General features: G+C 39.3%; 1 protein-coding gene across 2 annotated transcripts in view; it reads right to left on the bottom strand.

The window, feature by feature from the left end:
• Positions 1-10152, bottom strand: part of Grm1 (glutamate metabotropic receptor 1) — a 367002-nt gene extending 356850 nt beyond the window's left edge. The window contains exons 1-2 of one of the 2 annotated variants that reach the window (XM_028861143.2): positions 9727-10152; positions 7297-8315 (exon numbers count right to left, since the gene is read on the bottom strand). In XM_028861143.2, coding sequence (XP_028716976.1) covers positions 7297-7996 — 700 coding nt within the window. In that variant the 5' untranslated portion in view covers positions 7997-8315; positions 9727-10152. The remainder of the gene's footprint in view (positions 1-7296; positions 8316-9726) is intronic. The other variant, XM_028861151.2, reaches the window with a different exon arrangement.
• Between the last annotated feature and the right edge of the window lie 9683 nt (positions 10153-19835).

Genomic DNA, 19835 nt, shown 5'->3' on the forward strand with positions numbered 1-19835 from the left:
CTTTCTGCTATTTGCAAGTTCAAGTTCAAGAGTAGATCGTGTTTTGTAATATCAACATGCCGAATGTGGTCAGGGCAAGAGGGTTCCTGGAGTAAGTGCAAAGGGCATGGAGTTGATATCAACTAACAGCACAGACAAGGATTGTATCGATGAATGTTACAGTCACCCACAACTAAAGCAAGAGTTGATGTTGACAGGATGACACTCAGCTGTGAGAATGAGTTTGTAGAGTAGAGAGGTACCTCCCAGGAGCTTCTGAATTGCAACAGGATAGTTGGGTACAATGAAGCTGGAGCAAATGACAAGGACATTATAGGCAGACAGACTACAAGGATGGGTCATGTGAGCTTCAAATAACCATGGGTTTGAGGAAATGTCTAACACAAATCTAAATGACTACTGGCTTTGCTACCAATGAATGTCATGGCCTTAGGTGTGTCATTTATATCACTGTGTGGCCCTAGTTTACTTATTTGAAACATGAAAAAGGTTTTTGAAATCTATGCCAAATTCTGTACTTTTAACCATGAAGTTCATTTCACCTTCAGTTTCTAGGTTTGGGGTCAAGCAGGCAGATACTATTAACTGGTTTCTTTTACTTGCTCAATACCCATGAGTTGAGAAGATTTCATGTCTCTCGAAGTTTATCAAAGGTAACTGAATGATAGCTACGTATGCCAGCTCTTTGTTTTACAAAACATTGCTATAAAGTCAGCAATGTCACACTAAGCATCATTCTTAGTTTACAAATAAAACTGGGGTGCACATAGTATTTTCCATAATCCTTTGGGAATCTATTTCAGAAATTGACCAAATATGATTTAAAAAAAGAAATCCAAGGGCCTATAACTACTTATTTGTTTCTAGTTCTTCTAGTTTTTTGAGGCTCTTGATGACAATAATAGTAGTAGTAATGATAACAGTTGTTGTTTTTATTGTTATTTCAAGTTATAATCCTAAAACCCAGAAAAGTATGTGATTTTATAAATGACTCATGTATTCATTACTGAATTTCATTAGAAAGGAAATAAGACAAATGTAGTGCCCATTCTCCTACCACTTAGAAGGACAAAGTAAGGGAATTGTTTTGAATTTGAGTCAGTCAGGCTACACTGAATTCTAGACACTATGGGACTCTGACATGAAAAGAAAAAGAATGGTTATTTAGTAACCAAAGAATTTATGCTCCTCAAATTATTTTGTTTCACTTGCTGGTTAAGAATTTTATTTGAATTGTTTAAGGAATTAGTATCTAAATATTCTTGTTCCCCCAAATCAGTAACTTATTAGCTATGAAGTTAGCAAAAGAGAAAATCCTAAAATCAATGCATGAGCACTTCTTAGCACCAAGTTATTTCTTGAATCAATAAACACTTTTCACAAAATACTACTATTGTATTTGATATAACAGTACCAGCAAGTTAAGAAGGCAAATATTCCTGTAAAAATGGAAAAAAATATGTAAGTTAAAATTCCAAGTGTAGATACTTATAAAAATGTTGAATACATAAAAGAAGCAAATATTTCTACATAAATTCAAAGTCTGATGATAACTCTCAGATGGATGAAACAGAGATCATTTTGACAAGGCTTTATATTCTGCCTTCAATCTGGTTTTTCAATTACAGTTTCAATGAAAATTGACAACCTTGATGAGATGTTGCTTCCCATGTAAAAATCAGAATAGTTTGAACTACAAAGCAACACCCGCCCTTTGGTTGTAGGTACTCACCAAATTACTTCGTGTGCTGGCCTCTCCCACATCAATTAATACTCAAAACAGTTCCCCACAGGCATGCACAGACATCACTCTAACCTAGGTGAGTCTTCAGTGGAGGCTCTCCTCTCAGAGGACTCTAGGCTGTGTCAAGTTGACAATGAAAGCTAGCGCTTAGAGAATGGGTTTGATAAATATAGCCAACATAAGAGAAAATGAAGACACACATTCAAAGGTATAAACACAGGATGGCTTGTGTTAAAAATAAATGTGTTTATAAACCATATCTAGGCACAAAGTAACACCTGATTTTTATGATTATTTGTGTCTTCAAAGAAAATGTCTAGTTTGCTCTCTCTAATATAAACTAGGAAATTGTGTAGTATAGTTTTTCAAAAATCACCATCTAAAACATTAAACACAGAAGGTTGGGGTTTGAAGAAACTAATGCACAAGCATAAAATATATGGGTGAATGAATTAGATGAAAACAAGGGTCTACCTGGATGCAAATACTCTTAGTAAATCACAAATTAGGCCCCTCCCTGTCTTTCTTTCACACCTTTTATCTTGCTAATGACAGATTCAAGTCAGTTGTCTTTGAATCAGGTTGAATTTGACTTAGATGTGCTTTTCTTGAAACCCAAACTGACACATGGCAAGACCCTCCATTACTTGTCCTTGGTGTCCATAAATACTCAAAGAATCTATGAAGAATCCACATCTGTCCTTAGTTTCCTAGCCCATACTCACAACTCTAAGTAATTACACCTGTTTATTTTCTCTGCCATAGACTTTCAATGCTGCAGCTACCTTTTAGAAATGTTATATTCTGGAATAAAAGCTAAATGAAAATTCCCTTGTCTCCAGCTAATAATTACACTAAAAAATATTTTCTTTCAGTGTTTCCTAAACATTGGTGAACTGTGTTCCCAAGTGTCAAAGCTGCAATGATTAGTTGATTAGTTGAATGCCTGTTGATTATTTCACATGTGGTCAACTCCAGCCTCTTTAGACCATAAACTAGCTGGTAACTGAAACCTCCTTCAAAAATCTTACAGTTTTTATGCAGCTAATGCTCATGTCTGTTGAATATCTGTTGCAATAACTCTTCATGTAAACTACACATAGTAATACAGATTACTAGTATAGATACCACCAGGTGGTATGGTTTGGAGTGGAAGAACATTCTCCTAGGGCAATTCACATTAGCCTAAGTGAATGTCAACAGTATCTAGGAAGTAGTTCACTGTATAGTATAAGACTTCACACCTGATATTTTATTCAGGTTTTAGTGTATATTATGGCATAGAGCTGGGATGCTTGGGTGAATTACAAAATTCACCAAGATTACAAAAGCTGATTTAAGAAAAATAAATGTATACTTAAAAAGAAACATCACAATTCTATTCTTGTATATAATTGCAGTAATAGTAACAAAAATTAACAGATGCTCAAAGATAGAAGGAAGCAAGATATGGCTATTGGTAGTAATGCAAAATTTTAGGAGATTTTTGAGATATTAATTTGTGTAAGATCTGTTTGAAATCAGCAAAAGGCATCAGGAAAAAACAGATGAGTAAATGAACTTGTGAGGAGAGAATCCAGTGATGATAAATGTCAGCTAGAAGAGGAGCCTGGGTTGTCTCAAATGACTCTTAGTCAGCAGAGGGGAAATGCTACAAACTTCAGGGCATCAGCTTCAGGGGTTTTGAAAATGACTGAGTCGTGTGCTTCTGAAATTAACTCCTAAATCATCTCATTAGAATCCTTCTACAATTAGACGGTCTAGAGATTGAATGGTGGAAGAGTGGTGTTAGCTTTAGCATCTTTCACATGTTGGTCTAAATAATCTTTCAAGACACTACTATTCCTTGCTATATGAAAAAAAAAAAAGCAACTCATGGTAGAACTTCCTGTGGAATAGATTGCAATCAAGACAATAAAAGAAAGATCGTGAAAAATGAACAAGAACCATGACAATAGACACCCTCAAGCAGAAGTTAGTATATGTAATTTTGTGAGACAAATCATGCTTAATTTATGTATCTATAACTTAGAAGGATTTTCCTCTAATACCATGATATTTTTAAATTGTTTTACCTCAAGTAGAAAAATGTTTGTAAAAAAAAAAAAGAAAAAACTCAAATATTGAAAAGAAGCAAACAAAAAAGGCCAATTGCATATAAAATATAAATACATATCAAGAGAAATGTGGCACCAAAATGAAACGCAACTACTCAAGAAGTAATCTTAAGGTGGACATTTGCAGAATGGAAACATCATCATTAAAATCACTCCTTATCTGCCTCCCTAAGACAAAATCCTAAGAATAAAAGTCTTAAAGCAGATGAAAATAAATCCAACCCTAAAGAAAACATGCTAAAGCTACAAACTCAAAGAACACGTTAATGAACTTTCTCAAAGCTTTGGACTTAATCACCTGAAATTGTTACTTTTAAAAGTTGGTTTATCCAGCCTTTTGGAATGATTGATTTGACTTTTGCCCAGCAATCTTTGTTTCATCAGAAGAATGGAATAAAATGTCCTTCTAGTACTCCGTGCATAGCATATTTAAAGACACACATCTCAAGTGAGCATCCAGAGTGGATTTGAATTTTGTTGGTACAAAAACAGGGGTCTACTGCTTCAATACCCCTCTTCCTCTTCAATCTCACAATGTTCAGGAAGCAATCAAGGATGGCTTCTGGAGCCTCAGGTGAAAGAACTTTATGTGCACCATTTCTCTCTCCTGTCAGTTAAAATGACAGTTGTCGTGGAGAGTTCAGTACCAATAATGGAAGCTTGAAAACCATGTAAAAGAATGTAACTACTGAATTCCAGTGATGAAAAACAAAACAGAAAATACCTCAAGGCTTATTTCATTGTAAAATAAAGTAATAATTTACTATAAAACGATCAGGACAATGAACATATACCCCCATCCTATGACTTTTTTTTAAAAAAGTCATCAAAATTAATTATAGAAATCAAGGTACACCAGTGCGGCCACTTCCAATATGAACTGTACTAGGTTTGTTCCTGATAAAACAAACTGTGGTAAATTGACCAGTGAGTGGATGATTTGGAAAGGAGAGGTAAAATAAAGGTCACTAGAGGCCCCAGGATTTCTAAGCTCCAAACTCATATATTAAGACTAGCAGTGTTCCTGATGAAGAGTGCCCAGATGGCAGAGACATCCCTGGTATGTGGTCTTCACAGCTTCTTGACAGGAAACTGCCACCAGGAGGTGACCCCATCAGTCTGAAGGCAGGAAAATTACTATGTGAACCAAGGAAGTACACCACAGTCCCTGAGAAGCAGAGGGCAGAGCCTCAGAAAAAAATAAATTTACAGTTGGTGCTTACTCGAAAGAGCTCATACAAAATTTCTTTGGAGTTTGAAGAATGTAAAAGCAATTTGGTTTTCACAGGTAAAACGTGTTATAAAAGGAGAAACCAATTCCCATTGAAAGGAAGAAAGATGTGTATCTAAGTGATGATGCTCTGTGAGCAAGATGTAGCTTGGAATTAATTACAATGTGGAGACACCTTCCTTGTCATATAACAGTAATCAGAAGACAGGAAGGGACAAAGCAACCCAAGCTAATCCAGGTAGGTATTTCCTCAACAAAACTAGCAAACCCAAGTCAAATACATTTCCAAAACATGATTCTCTTGTCAGAAAAAAAAAATCATGATTAGCAGTTATTTTTAGTAACATAATTCTTTTGAAACCCAGACTTAAGAGGCAAAGGTCTCCTATTGTCTTCCTCCCCCAAATAAAACGTAATCTGGGAAATAAAGCTACTATAAAAATGATGAATTATCACTCCCTCCTGAAGAAAGAACTCATACGTCTGATAATAGTAAGCAATTACTAAGGTCAATAGAGGAAGAAATATTAAATGTTCAAATGAATCACATCAACTTGGATTTTGCTATTCCTTGTCGATTGATCTCTCCAGTGCTGGTATTTCACATATTTTAACTTGTGCTTTCTGAAGGGTCTACCTAGGCACTAGAAGAAACTGTAATGCTCAAATGTAGTAAATTGGCATTTAAACCTTAAAATGTAAATAATTAACTGCCGGATTCAAAGTTGCAGTTTAAAGAGTGATTAGTTTGTATTCAAAAGAGGTATGAAAAGGCATCACTAAAAGCCAAGATTCAGGAGCAAGGGTCAGGAAACAGGAAGTTTTTTGTTTCTTTTTTCCATCAGTCAAGTCTGGAATTCTGTGTAAATCTACATTAGTTTGGAAAACTCTGTTTCCTTAATTGACAGATCTGTTGACATCAACTAAAGCCAGCACACACTTGGTGACTGAACATTGACCAGTTTTTAGTGAAACCATGTCTATGTCTTTTCTTTCGCTATTTTGATTTTAAGAAATATGACTGCAATACTTTTTAATCTCTTGTATATGCCAGATAAATACTTGTGAATTGTTGTCTTAGAAGTTAATTTCAGCCAGGTGCTCTGTTTCCTTATAAACCCTCTAGGGGAAGTTAGAATCGATGAGCTCAAAATTCTCATTTTAGCCAAAACTTCATATAAGCTTCAGTAAATAGAGTAAAGAAAACCTTTTATGTGAGAAGTCTCCAAGAAATCACATCTATAGTGTTCTGAAAAAAACCAAAGCCTTAACCTCGGGTCAGACTACTTCATTTTTCAAAAGCCATTTTAAATCTGATCTCTGCTCTCCTTTTATTGTCGTTTTATCAACGGTCTCTCTTTAAATTCTGAAGAGCAAGGTCATGATGCTAAAAACTGTAAGCCCAAACTCAACTCCAAGATATTCTCAGCACCATTTCTCATAAAAAACAAGGTAATTGGGGAGGGGGGAAGTGGGTTATGATTTTGGCACATGAAGTAAGGGAAAATAAACAAATGTTTAAAATATTCCAGAATTTTAAATTTTCCTTTCTGATATCCTAAGGAAGATGAATGAATACCCCATTCCCAGGGAAATTGTGTGTGTGTGTGTGTGTGTGTGTGTGTGAGAGAGAGAGAGAGAGAGAGAGAGAGAGAGAGAGAGAGAGAGAGAGAGAGAGAGAGAGAAGGAGCACCAGAGGACAATGGAGCCTACTTTCAGATGTTTAAGATAAAGCTCACAAGCTCACATTTCAAATCCACAGTAGAAGACAGGGAGTAGGGTGTGCGTGCGTGAATTACTCACTTTGATAGCCTGCTAAGCTTGGGAAAGCATTGGCCACTCATTGAAGGGAAATCCAGTACCTTTACCTTGGACCCATAAGCCTACCAAATACAAACACAGACTATGAGGGTAAACCACCTTAAGATCTGTAAGTCAAATCTACAGTTGGACACCTTTGCATGCAGTTTTCATATCTTTTATACCCACCCTCCAAAACACCCTGGAATACGGTTTTACTGCACTGTAATTACCAAGAAAAGAAGATAAAAAGCAATGCCTAGGTGGGCGTGCACTGAGAAGGATAAAGTCAGCTTCCCGCTGTGCTAGAAATAAACAGAGACTACATACACTACGTTCCTGGGCACAAACCATACAATTCTTTGACTCTCTTGGTGGTTTTCTTTCCCAGATATAGTGCCTACCTTCCGTGTGGACTGCGGAGACATAGGTCCAATTGTAACGTTTGACTATGTCAAGCATCGCCCTTGCCTGCAAAGTGTCAGAAGGGACCACCCTCAGGAAGTATTTGTACAAAGTTTTGTCGCTCAGGTCTATACTTGTGGCAGAATAGGCGATCTGTGGGATGTCGAACAGCTGGAGAAGATTCTGAACTTGAATGGCCACAGAGCTGGAGCCAGGGCCGATCACTCCAGCAATAGGCTTCTTAGTCCTGCCTGGGGGGAGGGTCTGGCCATCAGGCAGGCAGCGATTCAGCCCATCCTTCTCATCTCGGATGGAAATCAGAGAGTCCCTGATGAACTCGATGCTCTGTTCCAGAGCCACGGAAGAGTGCCAGCAGGAGTCCCGGATCTCACTGCCCAGGGTGATGTTGGGCAGGAGCACCGGGTCTGCGTTGATCTTATCCAACGTGTGGAACATGGCCTCCACCCTCTGGATACCATACTGTTCTCTGATCTCCCCACACTTCCTCTCGGGTACCTTCTCTGCTGGAGGTTGGTGATGGACTGAGAAGAGGGCTCCAATAATGACATCTCCGTCCATTCTGGCCACGGAGCGCTGAGACGAGGCACCCGCCAGCAATACTTTTCTGTCAGGAATTCTGGGCAAAATGCTCATCTCCAAAAAGATCAGTGGGAAGAAAACCAAGAGGAGCCGGATCATTGTGGCGGAGACGCGGTACACCGCGGGCCAGCCGAGTTCCCACGCCGGTCCTGCCTGCAGGTTCCCAGCGTGAACCACCCAGACGTCCGCCGCTGCCTTTCTACAGCTTCGTGTCTTTGACCAGCACAGCTGGTTCAACGCTTTCTCTGCCTCCGCCACCTCCTCTCTCCTCTCCGCTTCCTCTGGCTGGTCCTCCGCGACCGCTCCCACACCCTGGGGGCGTTCTTAGAGGAAATCAAGTCCCGGTTTTTCACTGGTGCCCGAAGGTGTGTAGATCAGGTGTGCAATGCGCTGCGTGTTAGTGGCCGTGAGCTGGACGCTGATGATGAAAGAGGGAAGTCAGTCAATGCCAGGTCATCGGAGGAATTGTGTTTAAACTCTGAGATCTGTGATGTTAACTAACTATTGTACCCGTCCAATTGACCTCAACACATTCTTCAGAAACAGCTAGAAAGGCAGCTCTGGTCAGGGACAGAAGTGCTGTGCTCTGCTCGCTCGCTACTGGGGTCCTGAGAGGTGCAGAGCCCTGCTGACCCGCCCCCTCCTCCAACCTCAGGTCCCTTCTCTGTTCCTCCAAACCTACCAAGCTTTCTCAAGTGATGGGGGCAGCAAGGGGAGGGAGAGGGGAAGAGGGGAGGAGCTAAATCCCTCAACCTAAGAGAACTTTCCCGGATTTGAAAAGACCAACTTTTTCCCAGAAGAAAATTTGGGAACTCTTTGCAAGGTAGAAGCGCTCTTTTAAAAGCAACGCAAACAATGGAAGCACCTTTTACTTTAACACTTAAGGGCTGAAGAGACCCTGACACACAATTTTAGTAGTAAATGTAAATGCGACAGCTTGTGAAAAAGCCATATTAGTTACTAAGGCAACGCCTGGTAGTCTCCCTGTCTTGGGGTTTGGTATGTTGCACCCCCTAAGAAACGAGGCTTCCAGCAGAAGTAAAATAGATAACTTGTTTTTCGAGATGGGGTTGGAGAGGAGGGGGGTATCCTGCATCCGCCTATGTACCGGAACCTTTGTGGCTTTGCATCGCTGTAAGAAATGGAAGAAAGGTAGCTGGGCATGAGGGGGTCGCCTTTGGCACAGCAGCCTGAGCCTCTACGCGGTCAGAACCCTGGACAGCGCTCCATGCTAGTGGAGACACCTTTCCTTGCAGCGCCTTCAAAGATGCTGGAAATCTTGACCTCCCTTCGCTCTTTCTGCCTCTTTCCTTCGCCTTCTTCACACACACACACACACACACACACACACACACACACACACACACACACACACACACACACACACACACACACACACACTCCCTTTCTATCGCCTCCCTAGTATCTCTCCACCCTCATTCTCTTCGCCCGGCTGTTCTGCAGGTTTACACTTCAATCCAACTGCTTTAGGGGTAGAGGCACCTGCGGGGCTGAAGTTGGCTCCCTCTCCCGCCCCTCCCCTTTCTCAAGGTGAGAGTCAAGATGAAAAGGGGGCTGCGGGAGCAGGCTGGGAGTGAAAGCACAGCAGGCAGGGCACAAAAGAGAGAGGAATCCAGCCAGACGCCCACCCACCGATCCCCATGGCTTCTCAGACATGCAGGACTAAAAAAGATAAATAAACGAAGATCCTCCTGGATCCAAGAGAAAATCCGATAGATCAGAACACTACCTTCCTTTGGGGGGTGGGCTTCACCGCGGGAAGATATCTACTCACCTGAGCCAGTTTGGGGTATGTACTCAAGACCTACCTGAGTCCGGGTAGACAGAGCTATTGGTCCCCAGGTCAGAGGACTGCAGCCGCCCTCGGTGGTTCGCAGACACCTCAGCTCCAATACAGACGGTGCAAGGATGCGATCTGGGCTGTACACTAGTGCCCTCTTTCTTCAGCACTATTTTACCGCAAGGGAGAAAAAAAAAGAAAAAAGAAACTGGGGGAGGGAGGCAAACTCAAAAAAAAAAAAAGCAGGTCACCCAAGGTTTGTCTAATATCTAATGTATAAAAACCAGTCATTTGATAAGGGAGGAGAAGCTAAAGAAACGCAGAAGCTATTATTTTCCCCCACTGCTGAACTGTCTGAGAGGCTTTAAAGAGGCCATCAGACACATGGATATTCAGTCATATCTGGCCAGAGGAATGAGGGGCTCCATTGGCTGGTTTTGGGGTGATTATCTTTCTTTGCATTTATCTCAGGGACTCACACATATATATTCTTTTCTCTCTGGAAATGAGATCCATACTCAGAAAAGCAATGTGTGCAGTATGTGTATATATCTAGGGAGAAGACTCTGTTGGCAGGTTGCAAAAAAGATAGGAAGAGATTCCATGGGGATGGGACATGGGAAAGGAAGAACATACACATCCTAAAACAGGATGAGCCAAATGTGGAGTGGCAAGCCACACCCACCTTTTCCAGGTCAAGATGTATCTAAATTGAGAACAAGAGGTCACATGAAGACACTGGAGTGAAAAACACTTATCCGAATTCCTCCCAGACTGCCAGCACCTTCCCGACAGGTCTCACAGTGTCGCCTCTTACTGCATGAAAACTGGAAGTTAAATCACATTCCTCTGGGGACAGGGTGACTGAACAGAATGAGTCCTGGCTTTTTCGGAGGTAAAAACAAATGACATGGAGCCCTTTCTACACTTAGTTAAAGCTCTTTGGAGCAGAAACCAACCTGTGCCGGGGCCCTTGATCATCACCTTGTTCTCCTCATCTTGATATTAGGAAAGCTGTCCTGTCAGGACCAAGGGGATGAGCCATATGGGGCTGTGTATATCTTCAACTGTGTGTTCTGTCAGAAGTTGGGAAGAGAAATGCCTCCAGTCAAGAACAGAAGGTCTTCCTGTTCTGGTTTTTGTTTTTTATTTCCCTCAAGTGTCAGACATTTCTGAACTATTTTCTTAGACAACCTAAAAAGGATTTCCCTGCCCACCCCCTTTCCCACAAAGGACGAACTGAAGCAAGTATGTACTCTATGGATTAAAAGGTCTCAGTACTTATTTCTGGGGGGAAAAAAACATATTTACTCAAGAGAAAGAGGAACATAAGTTTCAGTCTTCATATACAGGGTAAACTTATTCTGTTTGAATTTTCAGAAGAGCAAGCTAAAGGTATTCATAGTGCCCATAGTATCTCACATCCTCTAACAGCCATTTGAGCTTAAATTTTAGATCATGTCATTCTGGCTTCATAATCTCTAAACATGATTTTTTTTCCGAGCTTTTTCTCAGTTATAGCATTCCATTTACAAATTAGTAACTATGTGTACTGGCTAATTTTGTGTCAACTTGACACAAGCTAGAATTATCAGAGAGAGGAGAGAGCCTCAATTGAGAAAATGCCTTCATAAGATTGGGTTGTAGGCATGGCTGTAGGGCATTTTCTTAATTAGTGAATGATAGGGGAGGGACCAGACCATTGTGGGTGCTGCCACTCTTGGGCTGGTGGCCCTGGCTTCTATAAGAAAGCAGGCTGTGTAAGCCATGAGGAGCAAGCCAGTAAGCAGCATTCCTTCATGGCCTCTGTATCAGCTGCTGCCTCCGGGTTCTTGCCCTGCTTGAGTTCCTGTCCTAGCTCTCTTTGGTGGTGAACTGTGGTGTGGAAACATATGCTGAGTAAAATCCTTTCCTCCCAAGCTGCTTTGGGCATGGTTTTCATCACAGAATAGTAACCCTAACAAAGATACTGTGATTCCCAAATAAAAGAAAGCAATGTCCTTGAAGTCCACAATTATCTTCAGTATGTACTCCTTGAAGCTCAAAGTCTTTGATGTATCATATTTCTATCATCCAGAAAAGACTGTCTACCACTGAAGGAATAATACTGTGGGGATTAAAGGTTTATTTCAAGTGCAGCATCTTGAAATTATCAATTAAATTTTCCTTTTCGTTGTATTTTATATTAACTAGATTTTCAAAACCAAGATTATTTTATACTGCTAATAAATCACAGATTATATATACAACCTTATCCACTTGCTAAAGGTACGTGAATTGAAAAGTACCAAGAGTATTGATATTTATTTAGTACTGATAGGGTAGTATATGGAACTTAACACGTGATTTGTTAGTAGTATACCAAAATGCCAACAGTTTTGCTTCAGAGCTCTAATTAATCTAAGATGTAGTAGTCAATCAGACAAAAGATTATCTGATAAGTAGCCTAAGATAGATCTCAGGATTCCACACAGTTGTACATGCCTGCAATTTCAGGGCTAGAAGGCTAAAAGAGGAGTTGCCATGAATTTGAAGTCAGCTTGGGCTACATAGTGAGTTCTAGACCTGCCTGGAATACATACAGAGTGCCTCTGTGTGTTGGTTACTTTCCTGTTGCTGTGATAAAATGCCATGACCAGGGCAACTTATAGAAGGAAGGGTTTATTTGGGCCTGTGCTTCCAGAGGATAAGAGCTCATCATAAGGGGAGGTATGGCAGGAGGCAACAGACATTGAAGCAGGAGCAGAAAGCTGAGAGTTCACATTCTTCACATTTCAAGACTTCAGCAAGCATGAAGCAGAAAGAGCAAAACGGAAGTAGGAAGAGGCTCTATACTATACTCTCAAAGCCCTCCCCCAGTGACAAGGGGAGGTCCCTAGCAGGGCCACACCCCCTAAACCTCCTTGTGGTGGTTTGAGTAAGAATGCCCCCCAATAGACTCATATATTTGAATACTTAGTCATCAGTCATCGAGGAGTAGCACTATTGAGGAGGATTACAAAGATTGGGAGGTGTGACCTGTTGGACTCTCTGTCTCTCTCTTCCCCTTCCATCTGTCTGTCTGTCTGTCTGTAGATCTGTCTGTCTGTCTGTCTGTCTGTATCTATCTATCTATCTATCTATCTATCTACCTATCTATCTATATCTCTTTCTCTTTCTCTCTCCCTCTCTCTTTCTCTCTGCTTGTAGATCAGGATGTAGTTCTCAGCTACCGTTCCAATGCCATGTTTGCCGCCATGCTCCCCCTGTTGTGATGACAACAGACTGACCCTCTGAAGCCATAAGCAAACCCTCAATGAACGCCGTATATACATCTAAGAGTTGCTGTGGTCATGGTGTCTCTTCACGGCAACCTAGCACTGACTAAGACAGTCTTCATCAGTGCCACCAACTGGAAATCAAGCATTTAAGCAGGTGAGCCTATGGTGGATATTTGTCATTCAAACCACCATACCCTGTATCAAAAAAAAAAAAAGTAGTCCATATGCTGCTGTAAAAATAAATACAACAATAATATTCATCGTGTGACTATATGGTAACAAAGCAAATATTGCCCACATAATTACTCCCTGCTTCATTATTAGTAATGCATAATTATCATTGAATTCTTCCATAAAAGATACTATGGAGGAATAAGTCTAGATTTTAAATAAAGGATGTTAAGAGTTTCCCATAAAATCTGTTGGAAATTCAAATCCTTCAAACAAGAAATATAAGAAAGAGGAAAAACAATGAACAAGTTAAGCGTGTATTGGAAATTATAGTGGGCTCTAGTGGGCATTTTGAAAATTAACATTTACAGAGTCACTGGAATATGGAAGTGAAGTATACACAAGAGATAATGAACTCATTACTAAAGAGATAGCACTGACTGAAAATAGAAATGGGATCAAAGAAGGTCTTTGTAGAAAATTCATTTGTGGAAAATTGATATGTAATGTATTACTAAGGGAATATAATGGATGTTCAAGGTAGATCAATGTCACACTCTGATATTTTTCATAATATCATGCTTTTTCATAAACTACCTTACTCTGTGGACAATTGACTTAATATAACATTTCTTACATTCCTACATTTAATTCATGAGCATAGCAGGATAATTCAGGTCCCAGTGAAATTTTTCAGTTTATTTATTCAATTTGGTTATCTACTCCAGTTAAATTGAGGAGTAAATTGCTGTATCAAGACTGAGGTTTATGCTCTGAACAATACAGAAAAACAATTATAAGATAAAACTTTATCCTTCAAAACATAAAACCATTTTGATAAAATGTCATTGAGGAACTGGAGAGATGATTCAGTGGATAAGAATATCTTCAGTTTCTGCAGAGGACCTGGGTTCAGTTCCCAGCACCCACATGGCAGCTCACAACCATTTGTAACTCCAGTTCTGGGAGATCATTGCCCTCTGTGGCCTCTAAAGGCAACAGACATATGCATGATACACAGACATTCATTCAGGCAAACATTCACATACAGAAAATAAAAATAAACACATTTTGAAAAAAAATAAACTGCAGTTAATTAACAATGCTATATATTCTATTGTTTTATTAGTGTGATTAATTAGGTAAGAACAATACATAGAAATAAGATGGAAAGCATCAGCCACCATATGCAGTTAGAAAACATCAAGGAACTGTGTGCTCTTGCAGATGGACTAGGAGACATGTGTTTGGACACATTTTGTTCTTCCACAACAGTCAAAACACTACTTTTTGAAGTTCTGAAATATGATTAAGGAGAATAAAGCAACCACAATTATTCTAGAAGCACAATAGTGACTGCGATTACTGTGTGTTATATTCCCTATGGTATTACCATGTCTGATTAATGTTACATGCTTATTTATTGAATAAATGAATGGCTATATTGTTTTTAAACATGAAAATAATTATTTTCTGTTAGTGACTTTCTCTATGATTTAAGTTGCATTACCAGATCTCTTATTCTTCATTTAACATAGGGAGAATGTTTTTTTTTGTTCCTATCTCAAGTGTAAACAGATAGTCCAATTATCATTTAAACGCTCTAAAACCATATTTACACTGCAGATGTTATGACATTTAAATCATTGAAATATTTTTCAAACTTGACAAAAATCTTTTTATTTACTCTCCTCCATAAGTTAACCAATAATAAGCAAAATTTTAAGACTTATAAATGAAAAAAGAAGATAGTAAATAAGTGTCACATAACTTTCATCTGATGTTGCTATCTAACTCAAAAAATGCCATTTGAAAACATTCTTAGAATTGTTATGACATGAGTAAGATAGAAATGTTATAATAGCCTTAGATATAGGACAATTGGGACACCAAGAATCTGAGACACCCTTACCTGAGCTAAGAGAGAAAATTAGAGGTAGGGCTACACCACACTGCCTATAATCCAAATTCATAAGAACTATGTAATAAAAAACCCCTTGTACCAACTGTACTATGTGATACTTATTGTCATATTTCCTTAAGCTTTGAACTCATCTTCTCTACTTATCAGAAGCTTAAGTAATAAAGAATACGAGTGTGAATTGCTTTCCTTTGGGCCTTTCATCTGTTGAGGGCATAAACATTACAGGTGAATGTTCTATTTGCTTAAAATAGCCATCTTTTATAACAGTTCTAATAAAGGCAGTAACCTACTTGCACAGTCTCGCAGCCAACTTTTGAACAATTAGCAAGAAAAGTATCTAAATTTTCAGGTACAATAAATACCTTCATTAGAAAAGGTCTTGTTTTACAACTTCATCTACACAATACATTAAAATGTTGTCTCTGAGAGAACAAAACTGTGCCATGTCCCCACTTTAGCAGAAATCAACAACATGGTTGTTCTTTCAACACATCACTAAAATAGTGATCTACTTAAAATATCATCATTCTCCTTTCAGTAACTTGGCTCAAAACCTGCAATACGTCCCAGTTTTCAATAGCAGAATATCCAAGTTGCTAACCTGACACCCAAAGTCATTTGACTGTGGAAGTCTCACAGAAGGAAACCATGTAACTACATGTCTTCTAAGGAGGAGAGAGCAGATAGGGGGCCAGTCAGCAAAAGAAAACTCTGGCTTCCATATGCCCAAACATGTTTAAGGAGTTGTTAACAATAAGCACATAGGTTTTTTTTTGTTGCTATTAATGATGGTTCATTTTTTATTTTACTGGGTGTTTTAAGAATTTTGCACATGTACAGAGCGAATACTGACTACTCTTACCTCCTGCCTCCCTACCATCCCTATCCACTCACCACTACAGATACAAATACCTCTCACAAATTGGTGTCTATTCATTTTGTTTTGTGACCTGCCAGGGTTTTCTGTGGGACCATGAGTCTGGAGCTATCTATTAGAAATTTTGGATGTCAGTAGAGGGTATATAGCGAAAGACAGTGACTCCTCCTTGCAGCAGCCAGTAGATCAGGGGTAAAAGGTAGAACCCTGTGTGAGCCCCTCACTGTTTGTCAACGGACTGTTGATAGAGCTGATCTTGTTGATAATGCCGATAACTACAGCTGCTGTGACTTAATGATTACAATAGATATATGGATCTTGGAAATGGTATTTCCTAGTCTTCCACTCTGTCTTCAAGCTTTTATAAATGTCCTATCCCCTTCCCTGTAACGCTTCCTAAACCTGAGAGAGGGGTGTAGCAGGATTCTTAAAGGTTCTTATTAATAAAATCAAACCCAGGGCCAGTTATTGGGGTGAATACTGGAAGGTCAGAGAGACAGAACAAGTCATAGCTATCTCACCTCACCGGATCCTCAGCTGGTCCTGTTTCCTCAGACTGGAAGCCTCTGAGTCCTCATCCAGAATGAATCTCAGCTGAACTGTGTTGCTCCATAGCCTGAAAGCTTAACCAGCCAAAATGCTTCTAGTTTCTGATCCTCACGCCTTATATATCTTTCTGCTTTCTGCCACCACTCCCTGGGATTAAAGGCTGGCTTTCTGGGATTAAAGGCGTGTGTCACCATGCTTGGCTTTTTCCAATGTGGCCTTGAACTCACAGAGATCCAGAGGGATTTCTATCTCTGGAATGCTAGGATTAAAGGTGTGAGTGCTACCATTTTCTAGCCTTTGTATCTAGTGGCTGTCTGTTCTCTGACCCCAGATAAATTTATTAGAGTACACAATATTTTGGGGAACACAATACCACCACAGAGGGGAGTATAAAAGACTTGTTTAGGGCAGAGCAGACATCCATAACTTGTTTTTTGCATCTGGAGTAGCTATGGGTCTGTACTCACCACTGTTCCTCGTAAGGAACAGTGATTTAGGATAGAGACACGTTTTTTATGGGCATAAGAAGGCATTAAGAATGCAGCTGGCTGTCATGTCAATTCTGCTAACCACCAGAAATATGCTCCCCACACAGGCTTACTACCTTCCCAGGTCTGTGTTGTTGTCATCCAGGCTTACAGTATCAGATATTGCCCCACCACCCTGACCCTCATGAAATGGATCTTTAATCTACCCAGAAAACAGTAGGATAGACACTGCCCTGCCTCCCCCCACAGTCAAGCTTCTAGTGCACAGATGGGTATGTCTTGCTTTTCAAGTGGTTTCTTTATACTCTCATTATCCAGGTGTATCTTCACCCTATCCTACATCTCCATCTCCTCAGTCCCCAGCTTCCCTTCCTGAACATACCTTCTCACTCACAGTATTCCTATCTCCACTTCTCTTATGTATTTTCTACTTCCCATTTTCTTAGTGTAACCCCTTCCCCTTCCTTTTTTTCTGGCTTGCATATGTATTTCATGTTAGACACACCACACTAAAGAGTTGAAGCTAGGATCCTCACATAAGATAGAACAAAGGCCATTTGTCATTTTGAGCCTTGGTTACTTCACTTAGAATATTTTTTCAATTCTATCCATTTCCCTGAATTTTTCATCATTTAATTTTTAGCTATAGCTAATTAATATTCCATTATGTATATATGTACCTGTGTGGTTTGAAGGAAAATGCCCCCAAGGGGAGTGGCACTATTGGGAGGTTTGGCCTTGTTGGAGGGAGTGTAGGGGTGGACTATGAGGTCTCTTTTGCTCAAAGTTTCCCTCAGTATGACAGTCAGTTGATTTCCTGTTGCCTGAAAGATATAGGACTCTCAGCTATTCCTCCAGCATCATGTCTCCCTGCATGCCACCATTCTCTTTGCTATGATAATAATGGAACAAACCTCTGAAACTGTAAGCCACCACCTCAATTAAATGTTTCCCTTATAAGAGTTGCCATGGTCATGGTGTCTCTTCACAGCAATAGAATACTCTAACTATGGCAGTACCACATCTTACTTATCTATTCTTATTCATTCATCAGTTGTTAGTCATCGAGGCTATTGCTATTTCCTAACTATTGTGAATAGGGTAGCAATGGATAGATGTACAAGTATCCCTGTAATAGTAAACTCCTCTGAGTGAATACCCAGGAGTGGCATGCTTGGGTCATATAGTAGTTTTATTTTCAGTACTAGGAAAAATCTCCAGACTGATTTCCAAGGTGGCTACACTGGTTTACATTCTCACCAACAATGTATGAGGGTCCCATTTCCCTGCATGCCAACCAACATTTATTGTTATTAATGTTCTTGATGATAGCCATTCCAGATGGGGTTAGGTATAATCTTAAATTGGTTTTAATGTGTGTTCCTCTAATAGCTGAGGATGTTGAAATGTTTTTAAGTTTTCTAGCTGTTTGTATTTCTTCTTTTGAGAACTTTTTGTTTAGATCTGTAGGACTAAAGAATGAGAACTACTCAATTTTTAATTGACTTGTTCTTTTTATGTTTGGTCTTTAGTTTCTTGAATACTTGGTATATTCTACATAATAATCCTCTATGGGATATATGGCTGACAAAGATTGTCTCTCTTTTTATGAGCTTCCTCTTCACTTAATTGACAGATGCCTTTAAACACATAGAAGTTTTTTAATTTCACTAAATTCTATTTGTCTATTGTTGGCCTTGTTTCCTCTGCTACTGGAATCTTATTTTAAAAATTAATACCTATACCTATATGTTGAAACATGCCCCCCAATTTTTCTGCTAGCAGTCTGAAGGATGGCTATGGGATTTTAATCAGAATTGCACTGAATCTATAAACTGCTTTTGATAGCACAGCCATTTTCAGAAGATCAGTTCTAGTTCATCAGGGTGGGATGTCTTTACATTTCTGGAGCCTTCTTCAATATCTTTCTTTAATGTCCTAAAATTTTCATTGTAGAGGTATTTCATTTCCTTATTTACATTTATTCTTATTTTAGTTTTTGTGTGGCTACTGTAAATAAGATTGAAACCTTGATTTCTTTTTCCACAAACTTATCATTCATTGGTATTAACAAAGGTTACTTATTCATGTGAAATGTGCTTTTTAAAAAATTTGCTGGGCAGTGATGGCACGTGCCTTTAATTCCAGCACTCGGGAAACAGAGGCTGGCATATCTCTATGAGTTTGAGGCCAGTCTTGTCTACAAAGCCAGGAAAGCCAGGATTACACAGAAAAACCCTATCTCAAAAAAAAAGCCACAAACAAACTCAATTAATTAATTAATAATAATTTTTTAAAGTTTCTTGGGTATTTGTGATGTGATTCTTTTTTTTTTTGTTTTGTTTTTTTTTTGTTTTTTGTTTTTTTTTTTGTTTTTCGAGACAGGGTTTCTCTGTGTAGCTTTGCGCCTTTCCTGGAACTCACTTGGTAGCCCAGGCTGGCCTCGAACTCACAGAGATCCGCCTGGCTCTGCCTCCCGAGTGCTGGGATTAAAGGCGTGTGCCACCACCGCCCGGCATGATGTGATTCTTAATTAAAGCCATTCATTGATAAAATTTCATTACAATTCTCTACTCATGCTTTGTCTAATCAGACAATATATGCATTTTCCCTTGCTTCAGTGCACACCTTTTACTACATAAAAACACACATTCTTTGTTTCATGTCTTTTATATGTACTTTATCATCTTCAAAATCCATTTTAAATCTAACTTATTCATGAAAACTTCCAGTTCCAGAAAAACTTTTAAATAGGTTTTTATTAAGTATTTTTAAATGACATTATACCATAAATAAACACTTACTAAGTTTGAAAAGCAAGTATTTCACCTAATATCATTCACAATTATTGTTCTTACTTTCAAAAGA

This window comes from Peromyscus leucopus, chromosome 8a, assembly GCF_004664715.2.
Source record: "Peromyscus leucopus breed LL Stock chromosome 8a, UCI_PerLeu_2.1, whole genome shotgun sequence".
Lineage (NCBI taxonomy): Eukaryota > Metazoa > Chordata > Mammalia > Rodentia > Cricetidae > Peromyscus > Peromyscus leucopus.